We start from the raw sequence: 12,879 nt of genomic DNA, 5'->3' as shown, positions 1-12,879 counted from the left end.
GCTGCGCCTCCCGGCATATCGCCCGCTGGGCCTTCTGCCCAAGCCGAACTTGCAAAAGGCGTGACCTGCATGCAGGTCACTGATGCTTGGGGCCGCTTGAAGTATGGCTGGGGGAGGGGTTACTCCGTGGAGTTGCTCCTGGTTAGCTTCTTTTGGAGGGGGCCCCTTCTTTTGGCGGGGGCAGCGGCGGAGCACTTTTCAAGTACCGTTTCTTCGTACGACCTTCCAAGAAGTTCGCAAGTGCCCTTTAAGTAGCTGGCGCATCAGCTGCCCTCACTAGACCCGGCCTGGCGTCAGAAGGGGGCTTATCTCCATACCCACGGTCCCCAACTCAGCCAACTGGCACGGTTGCGCGCGCATGGGTGCCGACCTTCTTCCGCAGAGACTGACCACCGCATCTACGTATAAATTTAAGCCTCTTGTGAAGTCACACGGATATCCTAGGCGCACGCAGCAAGCGGCGTAGTTTTCGCAACATTTCTACTCCCGCCCAACTTTGATAGTCTCTCACGGCGCCCGAGGCATTATCAAGTATAACTGGCTAATCGTAGAGCTCGTCAGCTCTTTAGACCTGCGCGCGCGGAGCCCTTGCCGGTGCAAGCAAGCCCGAGAATGGGGTTGCCCGCACTCCCGCTCGCGGCGAACCTGGTCATGCTAGCGCTCGTAGCCACGCTGCTGGTGTTCACACCCATGTTTCGTGGCAGTAGTCCGCACGAGCTGCGCAATAGTATGGCGGGTGTGGCCGCGCACGCGGGCCATGACCATGCCGCGCACAGCCACGGCGCTAGCAACACGCCCGCTCCATCCGCGCACGGCAGCAGCAGCGCTCCCGCACCGGCTCCCGCCCACTCCCACGGCTCTGGCATGCCTATGGTCATGGTGTTCGAGTACGGCTATCGCGTGACCTTCTGGTTTGCTGGGCTCTCCACCGACACGATAGCATCCTACCTCGCTGTGCTCGCCGGGCTGGCCATTCTAGCGGCGGTACACGAGGGACTGGCGGTGTACCGCCGCGCACGACTGGGCCTGACTAATGCGGGCCTAGGCGAGGATGCGGAGGCGCTGCGGCACGGGCACGGACAGAAGTGAGTGGCGACACGCGGCGGGCGGGACGAGCGGCCAGCTAGCTAGAGGTGGCGGTGTTGGTGGTGGTGATGCGAACTGCCAAGCCGTGGCGGAGGCTGTGTAGGCAGCAATGCAGCACACACACAAACACACACACTCTCTCATGTGCTGCCTAACACCCTGTCAGAAAACCCCAACTTCCTCCAAACGCCCCGCTCTCCGCCAAGCAGGCCGGCGCCCTCCGCCGCCCTCTCCGCCGCCGCCGCCGCCGCCTCGGCCGAACGGCTGCTGCAGGCTGGGCTGCACGTGCTGGGCCTGGGCCTGGCCTACTGTCTCATGCTGGCAGTCATGTCCATGAACGCCGGCGTGTTTGCGGCGGTGCTGCTGGGCTTTGGAGCGGGGCACTGGGCCTTCGCCACGGACCGGGGCGGGCTGGGCGCGGCGCCGCCGCTGGTGCGCGGCGAGGCGTGCCACGGCAGCTAGGGGGATGGAGAAATGAGGGGGATGGGGAAGGGGAGGGGGAGGTTGGAGGTAACAGCCCAAGCTAAACCATAACAAGCTGCACTAGCGGAGAACAGGCAGAGGGGGGAAAGGTGTTGGTGTGGAGAATGGAGTGGTGAGTTTACAAGTATGAAGTGCCGACGTCCACAAGGAACAGCGCAGGAACATAGGGGCTGGGTCGGCAGGGATGGGGGTGGTGAAGGAGGTGGGCTGTGCGTTGGGGGGGTCCGTGAGGGGGCTTGGCAGTTGGTGGGGGCGGCACCGGGGCTAGGCGCTGTGCCTGAGGCCAAGCTCAACAGTTTTCAAGGTGCATGGATGATGGATGTGCTTAGGTAGAATGCGACGTCTGTGTGTGTATACGGGGCCGGCGGGCAGGCAGCGCGTGAGCTGGGGACTGCAGCGTGCGTTGCGGCCTACCTGTGAAGTACGACAGGGGAACTTACACCTGGTTGGTGGTGGGCTGTATGAACTGCTGGACAGAGCCATGGCGGCAAGGGCGATCGACCAACAAGCTGCTGGGCCCGGCGGCAGATCGGCGCGTGTGGGCAGCAGGGGCTGGACTGCGGGGATGGTGATGAACGCGTGCACGGTGTTCGTGATGGAAGCGTGCGCGATGTTCGTCCTCACGGGAGGACGGCTACCGAGCTGTGTGCGATGGGACGGCGGGGTAAGGGGCAGGTTGGCTACCGAGCTGTGTGGTGTCTGTGGATCTGTATGTGTTCGGACCCCTGTTGGTGACCCCTGTGTGAATAACCCCTATGGTAACCCCTGCTGTGTGGCAGGTAGGTGTGCAGGAGGCGGCGTGACAGACACGGCGAGGGGCGTGGCCGAGATAAGGAGAATCGGTTTACCGGTATGAGCTTGGTGAGCTTATTTGTGTGTGTCAAGTCCTCGCAGGCTGGCTGGATGCACGTGTTCATTGATTGCTTGGCACGGTTATTAGGCATAATGAATTTGGAGGGTGTGGACACATGGTTTGGTACTTTGGTTCCAGATCCAAGTGCAAGGTGACAGGGCGACATCAGACCCACGGAAACTCAGATTGATTTTCTCGGCTCTTCCCTCCTGTTGCTAGTTTTGCTGTTCTTGGTCTTGTCTCGGTCGCTTCGAATATTCGCTAGCTACGTCACTCTTTGAAGAAGAAAGCAGCCAGGGGCAGGGAATGCCGCAGCCGCCGCCACCGCTGCAGATGGCGGGGCTTGGCGGCCGCGGCCGCGACTTGGGGCCGCTGCACCAGCACAAACAGCAAGTTACAGCACCCTCGGCGTTACAGGCCCCTCGACGGCAAGTGGGGCCGCGGCCACACGGACCCACCGCAGTAAGGAGAACGGAGCTCGGCAGTCACATCACTCACCGCAGCTGCAGAGGCGGAGGCGGCAGCAGAGGCTGCGTTGGCGAAAGGGCGATCGCTACCGGCGGCGGCAGCTCTGTCAGCAGCAGGGGGCTGACTGCGGCCGCCGCCGCCGCCGCCACCGCTGCCGCCGCGGGAAAACGTTATGCTGGCAAGGCGGCTGCCCCTAGTGAGCCCCTTGGCAGCGGCGGCGGCAGCAGTGGCGGCGGCGGCGGCTGGTCATGGCGGAGGAGGTGGCGGCGGCACCAGCAGCGGCAACAGGCGGCGCTGCTGCTGGTCGTGGCGGCGGCGGTGGCGTCCCAACTTGCACAGGTGGGCATACTAGCTAGGTACAAATGACCTCGCAAGTACACTACGTGTCCCCGCTTGCGCAGATGGGCACACGGTACAATAGGATACGTATGGGCGTGGCGCATTTGGATGACCCCACATGCGCACCAACGGCACACCAAACCGTACGCATGTGTCTGCCTTCGCCCATACCGCTCACACAGCCGGCCTACGCACCCCTACCTGCCCTGCCTTTTGCTATCTTACACACACACACACACACACACACACACACACACACGCTCACACACACACACACACAGCCACACACACACAAAACACACACACACAACCACACACACACACATGCACACGCTCACACACACACATGCACACGCTCACACACACACACACACACACACACACGCGCACACACACAGGCCTACGACCTGCGCTCGCTGCAGCAGCAGCTGCCCGCCTTCTCCAGCCCGCTGCCGGTGCTGGTGCTAGCGGCAGATCGCCCGCTGCCCAACGAGCCCAAGGCGCCCGCAGCACTGCTGGTCAGCGGCTGCGGGCCCGGGGGCGGTGGCGGTGGCGGAAGCGATGGTGGTGGGGGTGGGAGTGGAGGCGATGGGCGTGGAAGCGATGGTGGTGGTGGGGGCGCGGCTCGCAAGTTGGCTGAAAGCTCGGGTGGCGGAGCCGCCGAGAGCAATGCTACCGCGACGTCTGCAGGTGCGGGTCTGGGTGTGGGCTGGGAAGATGACGCACGTTTCCTGTAGGGAAGCCTGGCGCCAAGCATGGGCCACATGCACAAATTGCACACGCAAATCCGTTGCATTGGTAGGGCTGCCGCGCAAACACCACGGACGTTTTTGCCGTGCCTTCCTTCCTGTCCCTGTGGCCCTGCATAGGTACTTAGGTAGGGCTGCCGCGAACGCCAAACGGGTGTCTTTGCCGTGTTGTACTTCTACTGCCTCTGTCTTTGCCGCGCTATACTTCTACTGTCTCTGTCTTTGCCGCGCTATCTTCTACTTCTACTTATACCCGTGACCCTGTATGGTAAAGCCCTGACACTTATTTGCATGTGAATCTACAGCTGCTGGCGGCGGTACGGGCGGCTTGGACGGGTCGGGCTGGGGCTGGGGCTGCTGCCTGGGCTGTGGCCTGGCGCCGCAGTACGCGGGCGCCGCTGCCGCCGAGCTGCGCGGGCGGTCCTCCCAGGCAGTGGACAAGAAGAGCTTCGCGCTGGTGCGTGTGTGTGGTGTGCGATGGGACAGCTTCGCGCTGGTGCGTGTGTGTGGGGGGGAGTGTTTATGTGCCCGGGCCTAATGAAAAAGTCCACCCAGTCACGGTGGGAGGGAAAGGGAGGGTTGCAGATACCAGCCCAAACTAAACCGAAGCCAATGCAATAGGGGGATGCGGAGTGGAGTGGGGGTTGATTCACTGCCATTCGCAGTGACAAAGCAACGACACGAGGGGTTCCCGAGAACGGCGTGATGGCTGGGTCGCGGTGGCATGGCGTGAGGGGCAGGGGCGCGAGCGAGGGGCCGTGGGGGCATTGGGTTGAGGCGAGGCGGCTGTGGGGGGCGGAGGCGCTGTCGGGCAGGGGGCTGGGGGAAGAGTGGCTCCGGGAGTTTCACCGATTTCAACAAGAAGGCAAAGACACGAGCGTGTCACGAGACCCCAACACACAGAGTGGGTGGGCTGGGCTGGGCATGGCAGGTCAGCACCGTGTGGAGTAGATGGAGGTGGGGGTGCGCTGGCGCTTGTCGGGAATGACATGACGCTTTAAATCTCTCGCGCGTCGTTGAACGTTTGACATTTGTGTGTATGTACGACATCGCTCATCATGTGCCCCACAACAGGAGCTTCAGGGACCGGACGGCAAGCAGTCTCAGGAGGTGTCGCTGCTTGGAATGCCCGCCGCCTCCGACTGGGTGCTGTCCAGGTGCGTGTGTGCATGTGTGTGTGTGTGTGCGTGTATGTGTGTGTGTGTGTGTGTGTGTGTGTGTGTGTTTGCCACGTTTGCAAGAAAGTAGGGCCCGACGGTGTGTACGGTATCATGCTTGTGTTCGTGAGCACGCGCCTGTGTAGAAGGGTTCCAGCAGGAGACGTGATTTCGCCATTGCCCCCCCCCGCCCTAGCTGCTAGCAAGCTGTTGAACCTTCATCCCCATCATGCGCCGTTGCAGCCTCGCACTGGACCGCTCGCTAGTCCGCGACGCGCTGGCGTTCACCCTGGCTCGTGCCCAAGGTGGGAACTGGGAAGTCGTCAGGGGCAGCAGGGTAGCCGTCCATGAACGATGAAGTGAATACATCACAAGGTTGAAGTGACATGCCATGGCGCCTCTCCCCCGCCCCCGCGCGCTCACCTCCTCGCCCTTTTGCATGGGCTTCGGTTTAGTTTGGACTGGTAGTTACACACACCCCTCAACACTTACCAAGCCCGCGCCCTGCCGCCCCTGCCTGCCTCCCTTCCCCCCTGCCCGCTATTCCCCCCCCCTTGCGTCCCTCCCCGACCCCGACACACGCCTCCCCGCACACTCCCACTCCCCTTTTTTCCCTCACCGCGCTCCCCCTCCTCGCTCACCCCCTCCCGCCCCCCCCCCCCCCAGGCCGCTGGGCCCCCCACTGCGTGTTTGTGGAGCTGTTCCTGGTCACGGACGGCTCCAGCACCCTGGACACAGACCGGCACTACAGGTGCGGGTGTGGGTGTGGGTGGTGGTGGTGGTGCGTGGTGGTGGTGCGGGTGTGGGTGTGGGTGTGGGGGGGTTGGGGGTGGGTTGTGCGGCTCTGCCAATTAGAGCGGGCCAATACGAGACGTCTGCACCGCACATGTCTCAGGAAGAGATCGTCCGTAGTAGCAAGCTGCTGGAGGGTATCTCGGTCAGCATCTCGATTGGCAAGACGTCCACTCCGGGTACGCGCCGCTCATGCGATGACGCCTTCATCGCGTGAGCGGCGTGTACCTGAAGCGGACATCTTGCCAAACGAAATGCTGACCGAGATACCCTGAAGTAGCTTGCTAATAGTGGCGATGTCCTCCTGAGACATGTGCGGCGCAGACGTCCCGCATTGGTCGATGATCGACCGGGCGAAGCAAGGCGGCGCAGAGAAGCAGCCGCAGATGTGCTGGCCAATCCAGGGCACGCGGAGATCAGAACGAACTGCTAAGAGAGCGATTCGGCGCACTCTTAGGGCAGCAAATGTTGCAGGCGGCTATTGCCCTAAGAACCGTAGCAGGGCCAGTGCACAGGACCACAGGTCACCTATGTTACTGGCTGCCGGCCAGTTAGGACTGTTGCAAGTGTCGCCGAGCGCCCGACTCCATGCAGCGGCCCATCCCTGGACACACAACGCAGGTTCTAGACTCTTCACTAGAATAGCCCCAGTCGTATCGTGTCATATTCTATCGCATAAAACCATATGCGCTACAACAGGGTGCGTGGTGGTGGTGCGCGGTGGTGGTGGTGGTGGTGGTGCGTGGTGGTGCGTGCTGGTCGCGTGATGGGATAGGAGTGGGGGCCTAGGCGCACAGCAGGCTGGCGGGTAGGTGGCTGACTTGTTTGGGGTTGCGGAGATGGTGCCCCCGCCCCACATACCATACACATCGTCTTCCTGCACGCAGACACACACACACACACACACACACACACACACACACACACACACACACACACACACACACACACACACACATATATATACACACACACACACACACACACACACACACACACACACACACACACACACACACACGCGTACACACGCAGGGGGGTGTATGCGCTGACGGAGCCCATCGCGCGGGGTCGGGGGCGGCTGGAGCTGCAGCCGATGCTACAGCCGGAGGCCGCCGGAGGTGGGCGGGCTGGCTGGGTGGGTGTGGGGGGCATGCCGTACCGTGCCGTGCCGTACACAGGTTGGGCCGCCGTGGCACCGTGGTGCGTGCGTGTGCAGCCGCCGCCGCCGCTGCTGCATGCGGCAATCTGCATCTTTCCGGGAAGGGTCGAAACAAAAGCCTCCCTCCCTCCCTCCGCAGCCAACCCCTCCGCCGGCGGCCTCATCCTCGAGCTGTCCAACGCCGCCGCCACACAGGTGCGTGTGTGCGTGTGTGTGCGTGTGTGCATACATGGTGCAGGTGCTTGATGCGAGGGATGAGGTCGCTCGCTTGCATCATGGGCCGTGGCCGTGCCGTGAATGATTGCGTCGCCTTACTTCGCGCCCTCGCACGCGCCCCCACACGCGCCCTCGCACGCGCACGCGCACACGCACACGCGCCCGGCGGCACTTGCTGCTGGCTGCAGTGGTGGGCAGCGGAGCTGGGCGAGCAGCTGCCGGCGCCCGTGGCGCGGCTGGGGCCCACACGGGTGGACTTCAAGTACCCCAAGGTGCGGCCTTTTGATTGTGTGTGCGTGTGTGTGCGTGTGTTTGTGTGTGTTTGTGTGTGTATGTGCGTGCCAGTTTGGAACGCCCTTGCGATGCGGGCAGACATTTTCACAGCGAAGTGCACACACACACGCTCACACAAACCGCAGGCAGAGCGCGCCCCGTCTAGCGTGTGGGGCTATGCCGCAAGCCAGGTGTCGGCACTGGCGGCCGCCGCCAACGCCCACGACAATGGCGGCGGCGGCGGCGGCGGGCCGAGCCGGCAGCGGTTGGCGGGCGCCGCCGACGTGTCCTCCCTGGTTGACTTCCTGCTGCACACGGAACTGGCGTGTGACTATGATGGATACGTGTCCAGCGTCTTCTTCTACAAGGTGTGTGTGTGTGTGGCTATGCGTGTGGCTATGCGTGACGGTGGGCGCGTGCTTTCACTTCAATTCATGCCACGCCACTCCACTCCACAATTTCATCAACAGGACGCCGGCAAGCCGCTGACGGCGGGGCCGGTGTGGGACAAGAACCTGGCATTCGGAAACGAGGCCGAGGTGCGGTTGGGCGTGGAGCTGATGAGGGCGTACGTGTGGGGGCGTGTGGGGGCGTGTGGAGTTTGGGCATCCCTGTGTGGATGCAAGAGGGGGAGACGAGGAGAGCTCGGGATTGCAACCTCGCCAGTCTGCCACGCACCCCACCCCACCTCACCTCACCTTACCCCGCCTCACCCCACCCCACCCCACCCCACCCCACCCCACCCCACTCCACCCCACCCCAAGTATTATCGCTTGCAACTAACGCCTCTGTCTGTGCTCCGCTAGTTTGGCTTCGTTTGGGCGGGTATTTACAACCCACCCCACCCGCCTGCTCCCCCCTTACCACTCAACAGGTGACCTCGCCCAGCGGCTGCGGCTGGCGCTACGCCGCCGCCGCCGTACAGAACAGCGGCGCGGCGGCGCAGTGGTACGGCGAGCTGGCGCGGGCGGCCTGGTGGCGGGCGGAGGTGGCGGAGCGCTGGAGGCAGCTGCGCAGCCCTCAAGGTGCGGCACGCAGGCAGACAGCCCACCATTGCACATACCTAAACACACACACTCGCGCCTTCCACGCTCACCCACGACATTCTATAACAAGCTCATAATGCGCACATGCACAATCGACAACGTTTTACGCGTCGAAGGCTGCAACAATGCTCGCTGGCGATCTCCCTGCTCGCCCCACACACAGGCGGCGCCTGGTCAGACTCGGCACTGGCGGCGGCGGTGGACGGGCTCCGATGGCAGCTGCAGGCGGGGGATGGGGCAGGCGGCGGCAGTGGTGGCGGTGGCGAAGCACCAGCGGTGGCACGCAACGCGCGGCGCTGGCCGCCGCAATTGGTGCGCTCGGGTCAGCGATTTGTGACGCTGCCGCCCGCGAGGGGGTCGTGGCAGGACGAGGTGTGTGGATGGCGGTTGGGGGGATGGGGGGTGGGGAGTGGGGGTGTGGAGGCTGGGGGCTGGGGGCTGGGGTTGTGGGGGGCTGGGGGCTGGGGGCTGGGGGCTGGGGCAGGGGTCGTATCTTGTTTTTGGGGTAATGTCTAGCTCCAGACAAAAACGGCCGGGTGGCCGCCGTCTTTTGTCTGGGCACATGGCGGTTTGGGGGGTTATCTTAATGTCTCCAGACATTAATCGGCCATTTTGGCTGTTTCCTAGACATTCCTCCTGGGGGCTAATGTCTGAAGCGAGACTTTGTTGGCCCGGGTTTGGGGCGGGTTTTGTCCGAATTCCTATGGAGAAGCTCCCAAACCGCTATGTGCCCAGACAAAAGACAGCGGCCACCCGGCCGTTTTTGTCTGGAGCTAGACATCACCCCGATAGTAAGATATGACCCCTGCTAGGGGGCATGCGGTATCATATGTGTACACACTCTCGAACGAACATAATTGCACACACACGCTCATCCTCTCACACGCACACATGCCCAATCTCCCACGCAGGTGGCGGCTGTGCGCTCCTGGCTGCTGGCGCGTGCGGCCTGGATGGACGGCATGCTACTGCCGCGAGGAGGAGGGGGCGGTGGGGGAGGAGGTGGGGGTGGAGGAGGAGGTGGGGGAGGAGGAGGAGGTGGGGGTGGAGGAGGAGGTGATGGTGAGGGTGTGCAGCTGTGGGCGCCTGCCCAGCCCAACCTTGTGAGCGGTGTGGTGGGGGCGGTCATGGCGGGGCGGCCGGTCACTCGGGCCTTCCGCGAGGGGCTGGGGCTGCGGTAGGTATAGCAGGGTGGCTGTGGCCTGTGGCCTGTTGGTTGTAGCTGTTGGTTGTAGCTGTGGGCTGTAGCTGTGGGCTGTAGCTGTGGGCTGTAGCTGTGGGCTGTAGCTGTGGGCTGTAGCTGTGGGCTGTAGCTGTGGGCTGTAGCTGTGGGCTGTAGCTGTGGGCTGTAGCTGTTGGCTGTAGCTGGGGGCTGCGGTAGCCTGACAAGTGATGGCTGCACATAGAGGGTGCCTTCGGCTGGTCGCTAATAATGAGTTGCAAGCTGGCCGCGGCGGCTGTGTGCTGTTTGGCTGTGGGCTGTACATGGGTGGGCTGTGAGGCCCTCGCCCACATGTTGCCACGTCGCTGGGGGTTAGGCTGGATGAGGAATGGACAGGCGGGCCGTGCGGTCATGCGCCGCCGTGTACGTTGCACAAGTCTAGGTTGGTCAGCTAATCAGCTATGCTCTGAGCACACAAGGCTTGAGGACCTGATGATGTTCAAGATGATGTTGATGTTCGTACCATGACAAGTGTTCCCGAGTTTTTTCTTCTTCTACGATAAAAAATAGCGTACCATGAAAAGCTGTGATCGATCAAGGCCCGCCCCGTATGCTAGGTCCCGCAACATCCCTCCTGGCCGTTTACAGTGATCCGCACATTGCCACGGTGCTGACACGCCCCCACACAGAACGCTGGCACACCAATTTCCCCACGAGTCCACCACATGAAACCCCCGGTGGCCACAGTACGCCTCCGCCCACACATGTCGCTTCCCACAAAGAGCCCAGCCCGACCGTCCCCTGTGGTTGCAAGTCCTGTAGGTCCAAGCACCGAGCACTCCGCTGCTGCTCCCTCACAATGCGGCCACGCGCCTCGCTCCCTCCCCCGCCTTCTCTTCCCCGCCCGCCTCGCTCCCTCCCTCTCTGCCGCCCCCGCTCCCTCCCTCGCTGCCGCCGTCCCGCCCCTCCGCCGTCCGCCGGAGTGCCGGCGTCCACTTGCGCAGCATGACGCGGATGTCCGCGTCCATACGCGTGCCCTCGCCGCCCCACACCAGCCTGGCGTGTGTGTGTGTGGAGGGTGCAGGAAGAAGGGCCAGGAGGGGTCAGGAGGGTGCAAGCGGCATGTGCAAGCGGGTAGTTTTCTCTAATCCCAAGTAAAGCAAGATGGGTCAAGAGAGGGGTTAATGTGCCCGAGCGCAATGAAGTACGGTAGGTCCCAATAATAAAGGAATCGTCTCCTGGGGCCACAACCCCAGTCAGTGGTGCAGGCAGCGCAGCCCTTCTGGGGTACCGTACGTGGTATGCGTCCTGTCTGGCCCCGTGCCCCTTGCCCACGCCACCCCGCCCCATCCCGACCTCCCCACACCCGCGCTGACCCGCCACTCCCTTCCCACTGTAACTGTAACACCTACAGCCCACACGTCCAATCGCTGATGCCCATGCACCCAGCCACAGCCCGCCTCTCACATGTGCGGCAAGTCTGACAGGCCGTTGCCGCCGACCCGGCACACCGGCCTGAATCCAAAGTACGAGTAGTACCGCACAAGCCGCTCGTGCCATGAGTCATCATCATTGATCGCCAGGATCTCGGCCGTACGGCAGCCACGCGCGTGCCCGTATGCGAACGTGGCGCCCCCCAGCAGCAGCCCCAGTCCCAGCGTGCCGCCCCGCACCCGCTGCCCCTCGCCGCCTGTGAAGGAAGGCAGGCAGGAAACAATGTAAGGGATGACAAAAGAAAAGACATCGCGTGAAGGACTGGCTCTAGGGCTCTAGGGCTCTAAGGCCTTGCGGCGTGCACATGTCGTGGCGTACGATGGCGTGTATTTGTGCGCGCATGTACACACGTGTGTGTATGTGTTGTTTATGTGTGTGTGTGTGTGTGTGTGTGTGTGATTCTGGCATGACGCCCCTAGCCCTTCACATGTGTTCCTCGCCCGCAAACCCCACCCCAACCCCCCAGGCAAGCGACGCTCAGCTCACCCTTGAGGCCCCTGGTGAAGATCTGCAACGTGTCGCAATGCATGATGCCAAACAGCGGCGCCACGAACCCAGTGGTAACCCCCAACACCCGCCCGCCCTCCTCGTCTCCCGCCTGGCCGCCGCCCATGCCACTGCTACTGCCGCCACTGCTACTGCTGCTGCTGCCTCCGGCCTGGCTGCTGCTGCTGCTACTGCCGCTGAGGTCGCGGCACACGACGCGGTAGAAGGGCCCCAGATCTTTGACGCTGACGCTCATGCCGCGGCGGCGCGCGGCGCGCTGCACCTCCTCCAGCGTCACCAGCGGCGGCTCACAGGAGGGCGACGAGGTAGCGCTCGCCCCCCCTGCGAGCGCAAGCGCAGCAGCCGCACAAATGGTATAACACGGTAATGTGCGAGTGCCTAAGCAACGGTACGCTGTAAGTGCGTTCGCTTGTACTCCTTCAAGACTGTTTTCATGGTGCGCGTGGCGTGCCACCCCTCTCCCTGGCCAGGTAGCGTGCCGTGCCGCCTACCGTGCCACGGGAACCCTTCCGCAGGAGCCCTCCGTGAGCCCCCCTCCCCATTTCCCCTACACTCGGCCATCCCCATAAATCAAACCCGTCCCGGCGTGCCTCAGCGTTCGAGCTGTGGTGGACCGCCGAGTAGGACACCGGACAAGTAAGTCAACTTGCGCCTCACCCGACGTCGACGCCGCGCCGCAGGGCCCAAGCGCAGGTCTCCTGAGCCGCGCGCGACTTGATACGTGCTTCCCTAGACACAATGATTGTCGTCGCACGCATGCTTGGGGAGGTGAGGGGCAGAGGCCAAGCATTTTCCCAGGCATTCTCCGGTGATAGCGCAAGATTGAGTCTGCTATGTGCCAGCTAATGTATTACTACAACTTCAGTAATAATGGCGGTATGGCCGTGGAATTGCTCACACGGTCAGCGGTGAGAGTCGCAATTTGGCAGGCAAAATTGGTATGTCAGCACGGTAGTGCAGTCATAGTGCCTTACAATACAAGCTGTGTTATAATCGGCGAGGTAGCGGCTATGGCTTGAAAATCGAGGGTTGGGTCGCTTGCACGGCTGCCGACCCTCAATCGTTGCAGTCCAAAGCTCCCGGGCGCCTGCC

General features: G+C 62.9%; 3 protein-coding genes across 3 annotated transcripts; 2 read left to right on the top strand and 1 right to left on the bottom strand.

Moving 5' to 3' along the window:
* The first annotated feature begins 421 nt into the window (after window positions 1–421).
* Window positions 422–2,677, top strand: CHLRE_05g247050v5 (uncharacterized protein). The gene is made up of 2 exons (XM_001700710.2): window positions 422–1,085; window positions 1,296–2,677. Exons 1-2 carry the CDS (start codon window positions 613–615, stop codon window positions 1,546–1,548), a joined length of 726 nt encoding a protein of 241 aa, XP_001700762.1. The 5' UTR covers window positions 422–612; the 3' UTR covers window positions 1,549–2,677.
* A 54-nt stretch (window positions 2,678–2,731) lies between these two features.
* On the top strand, window positions 2,732–10,257 carry CHLRE_05g247100v5 (uncharacterized protein). Its single transcript, XM_043062531.1, has 14 exons — window positions 2,732–3,229; window positions 3,628–3,919; window positions 4,284–4,435; window positions 5,053–5,135; window positions 5,379–5,440; window positions 5,802–5,886; window positions 6,963–7,048; window positions 7,229–7,284; window positions 7,494–7,577; window positions 7,725–7,946; window positions 8,049–8,117; window positions 8,453–8,603; window positions 8,788–8,996; window positions 9,536–10,257. Exons 1-14 carry the CDS (start codon window positions 2,756–2,758, stop codon window positions 9,803–9,805), a joined length of 2,295 nt encoding a protein of 764 aa, XP_042924618.1. The 5' UTR covers window positions 2,732–2,755; the 3' UTR covers window positions 9,806–10,257.
* Window positions 10,258–10,269: 12 nt separating this feature from the next.
* CHLRE_05g247150v5 (uncharacterized protein) lies at window positions 10,270–12,781 on the bottom strand. Its single transcript, XM_043062532.1, has 4 exons — window positions 12,445–12,781; window positions 11,767–12,108; window positions 11,254–11,476; window positions 10,270–10,842 (listed from the first exon to the last, which is right to left on the bottom strand). Exons 1-4 carry the CDS (start codon window positions 12,575–12,577, stop codon window positions 10,641–10,643), a joined length of 900 nt encoding a protein of 299 aa, XP_042924617.1. The 5' UTR covers window positions 12,578–12,781; the 3' UTR covers window positions 10,270–10,640.
* Window positions 12,782–12,879: the final 98 nt, after the last annotated feature.

The sequence above is a fragment of the Chlamydomonas reinhardtii genome, chromosome 5 (assembly GCF_000002595.2).
Source record: "Chlamydomonas reinhardtii strain CC-503 cw92 mt+ chromosome 5, whole genome shotgun sequence".
Classification (NCBI taxonomy): Eukaryota; Viridiplantae; Chlorophyta; class Chlorophyceae; order Chlamydomonadales; family Chlamydomonadaceae; genus Chlamydomonas; species Chlamydomonas reinhardtii.
This window is presented reverse-complemented; position numbering and strand designations above follow the sequence as displayed.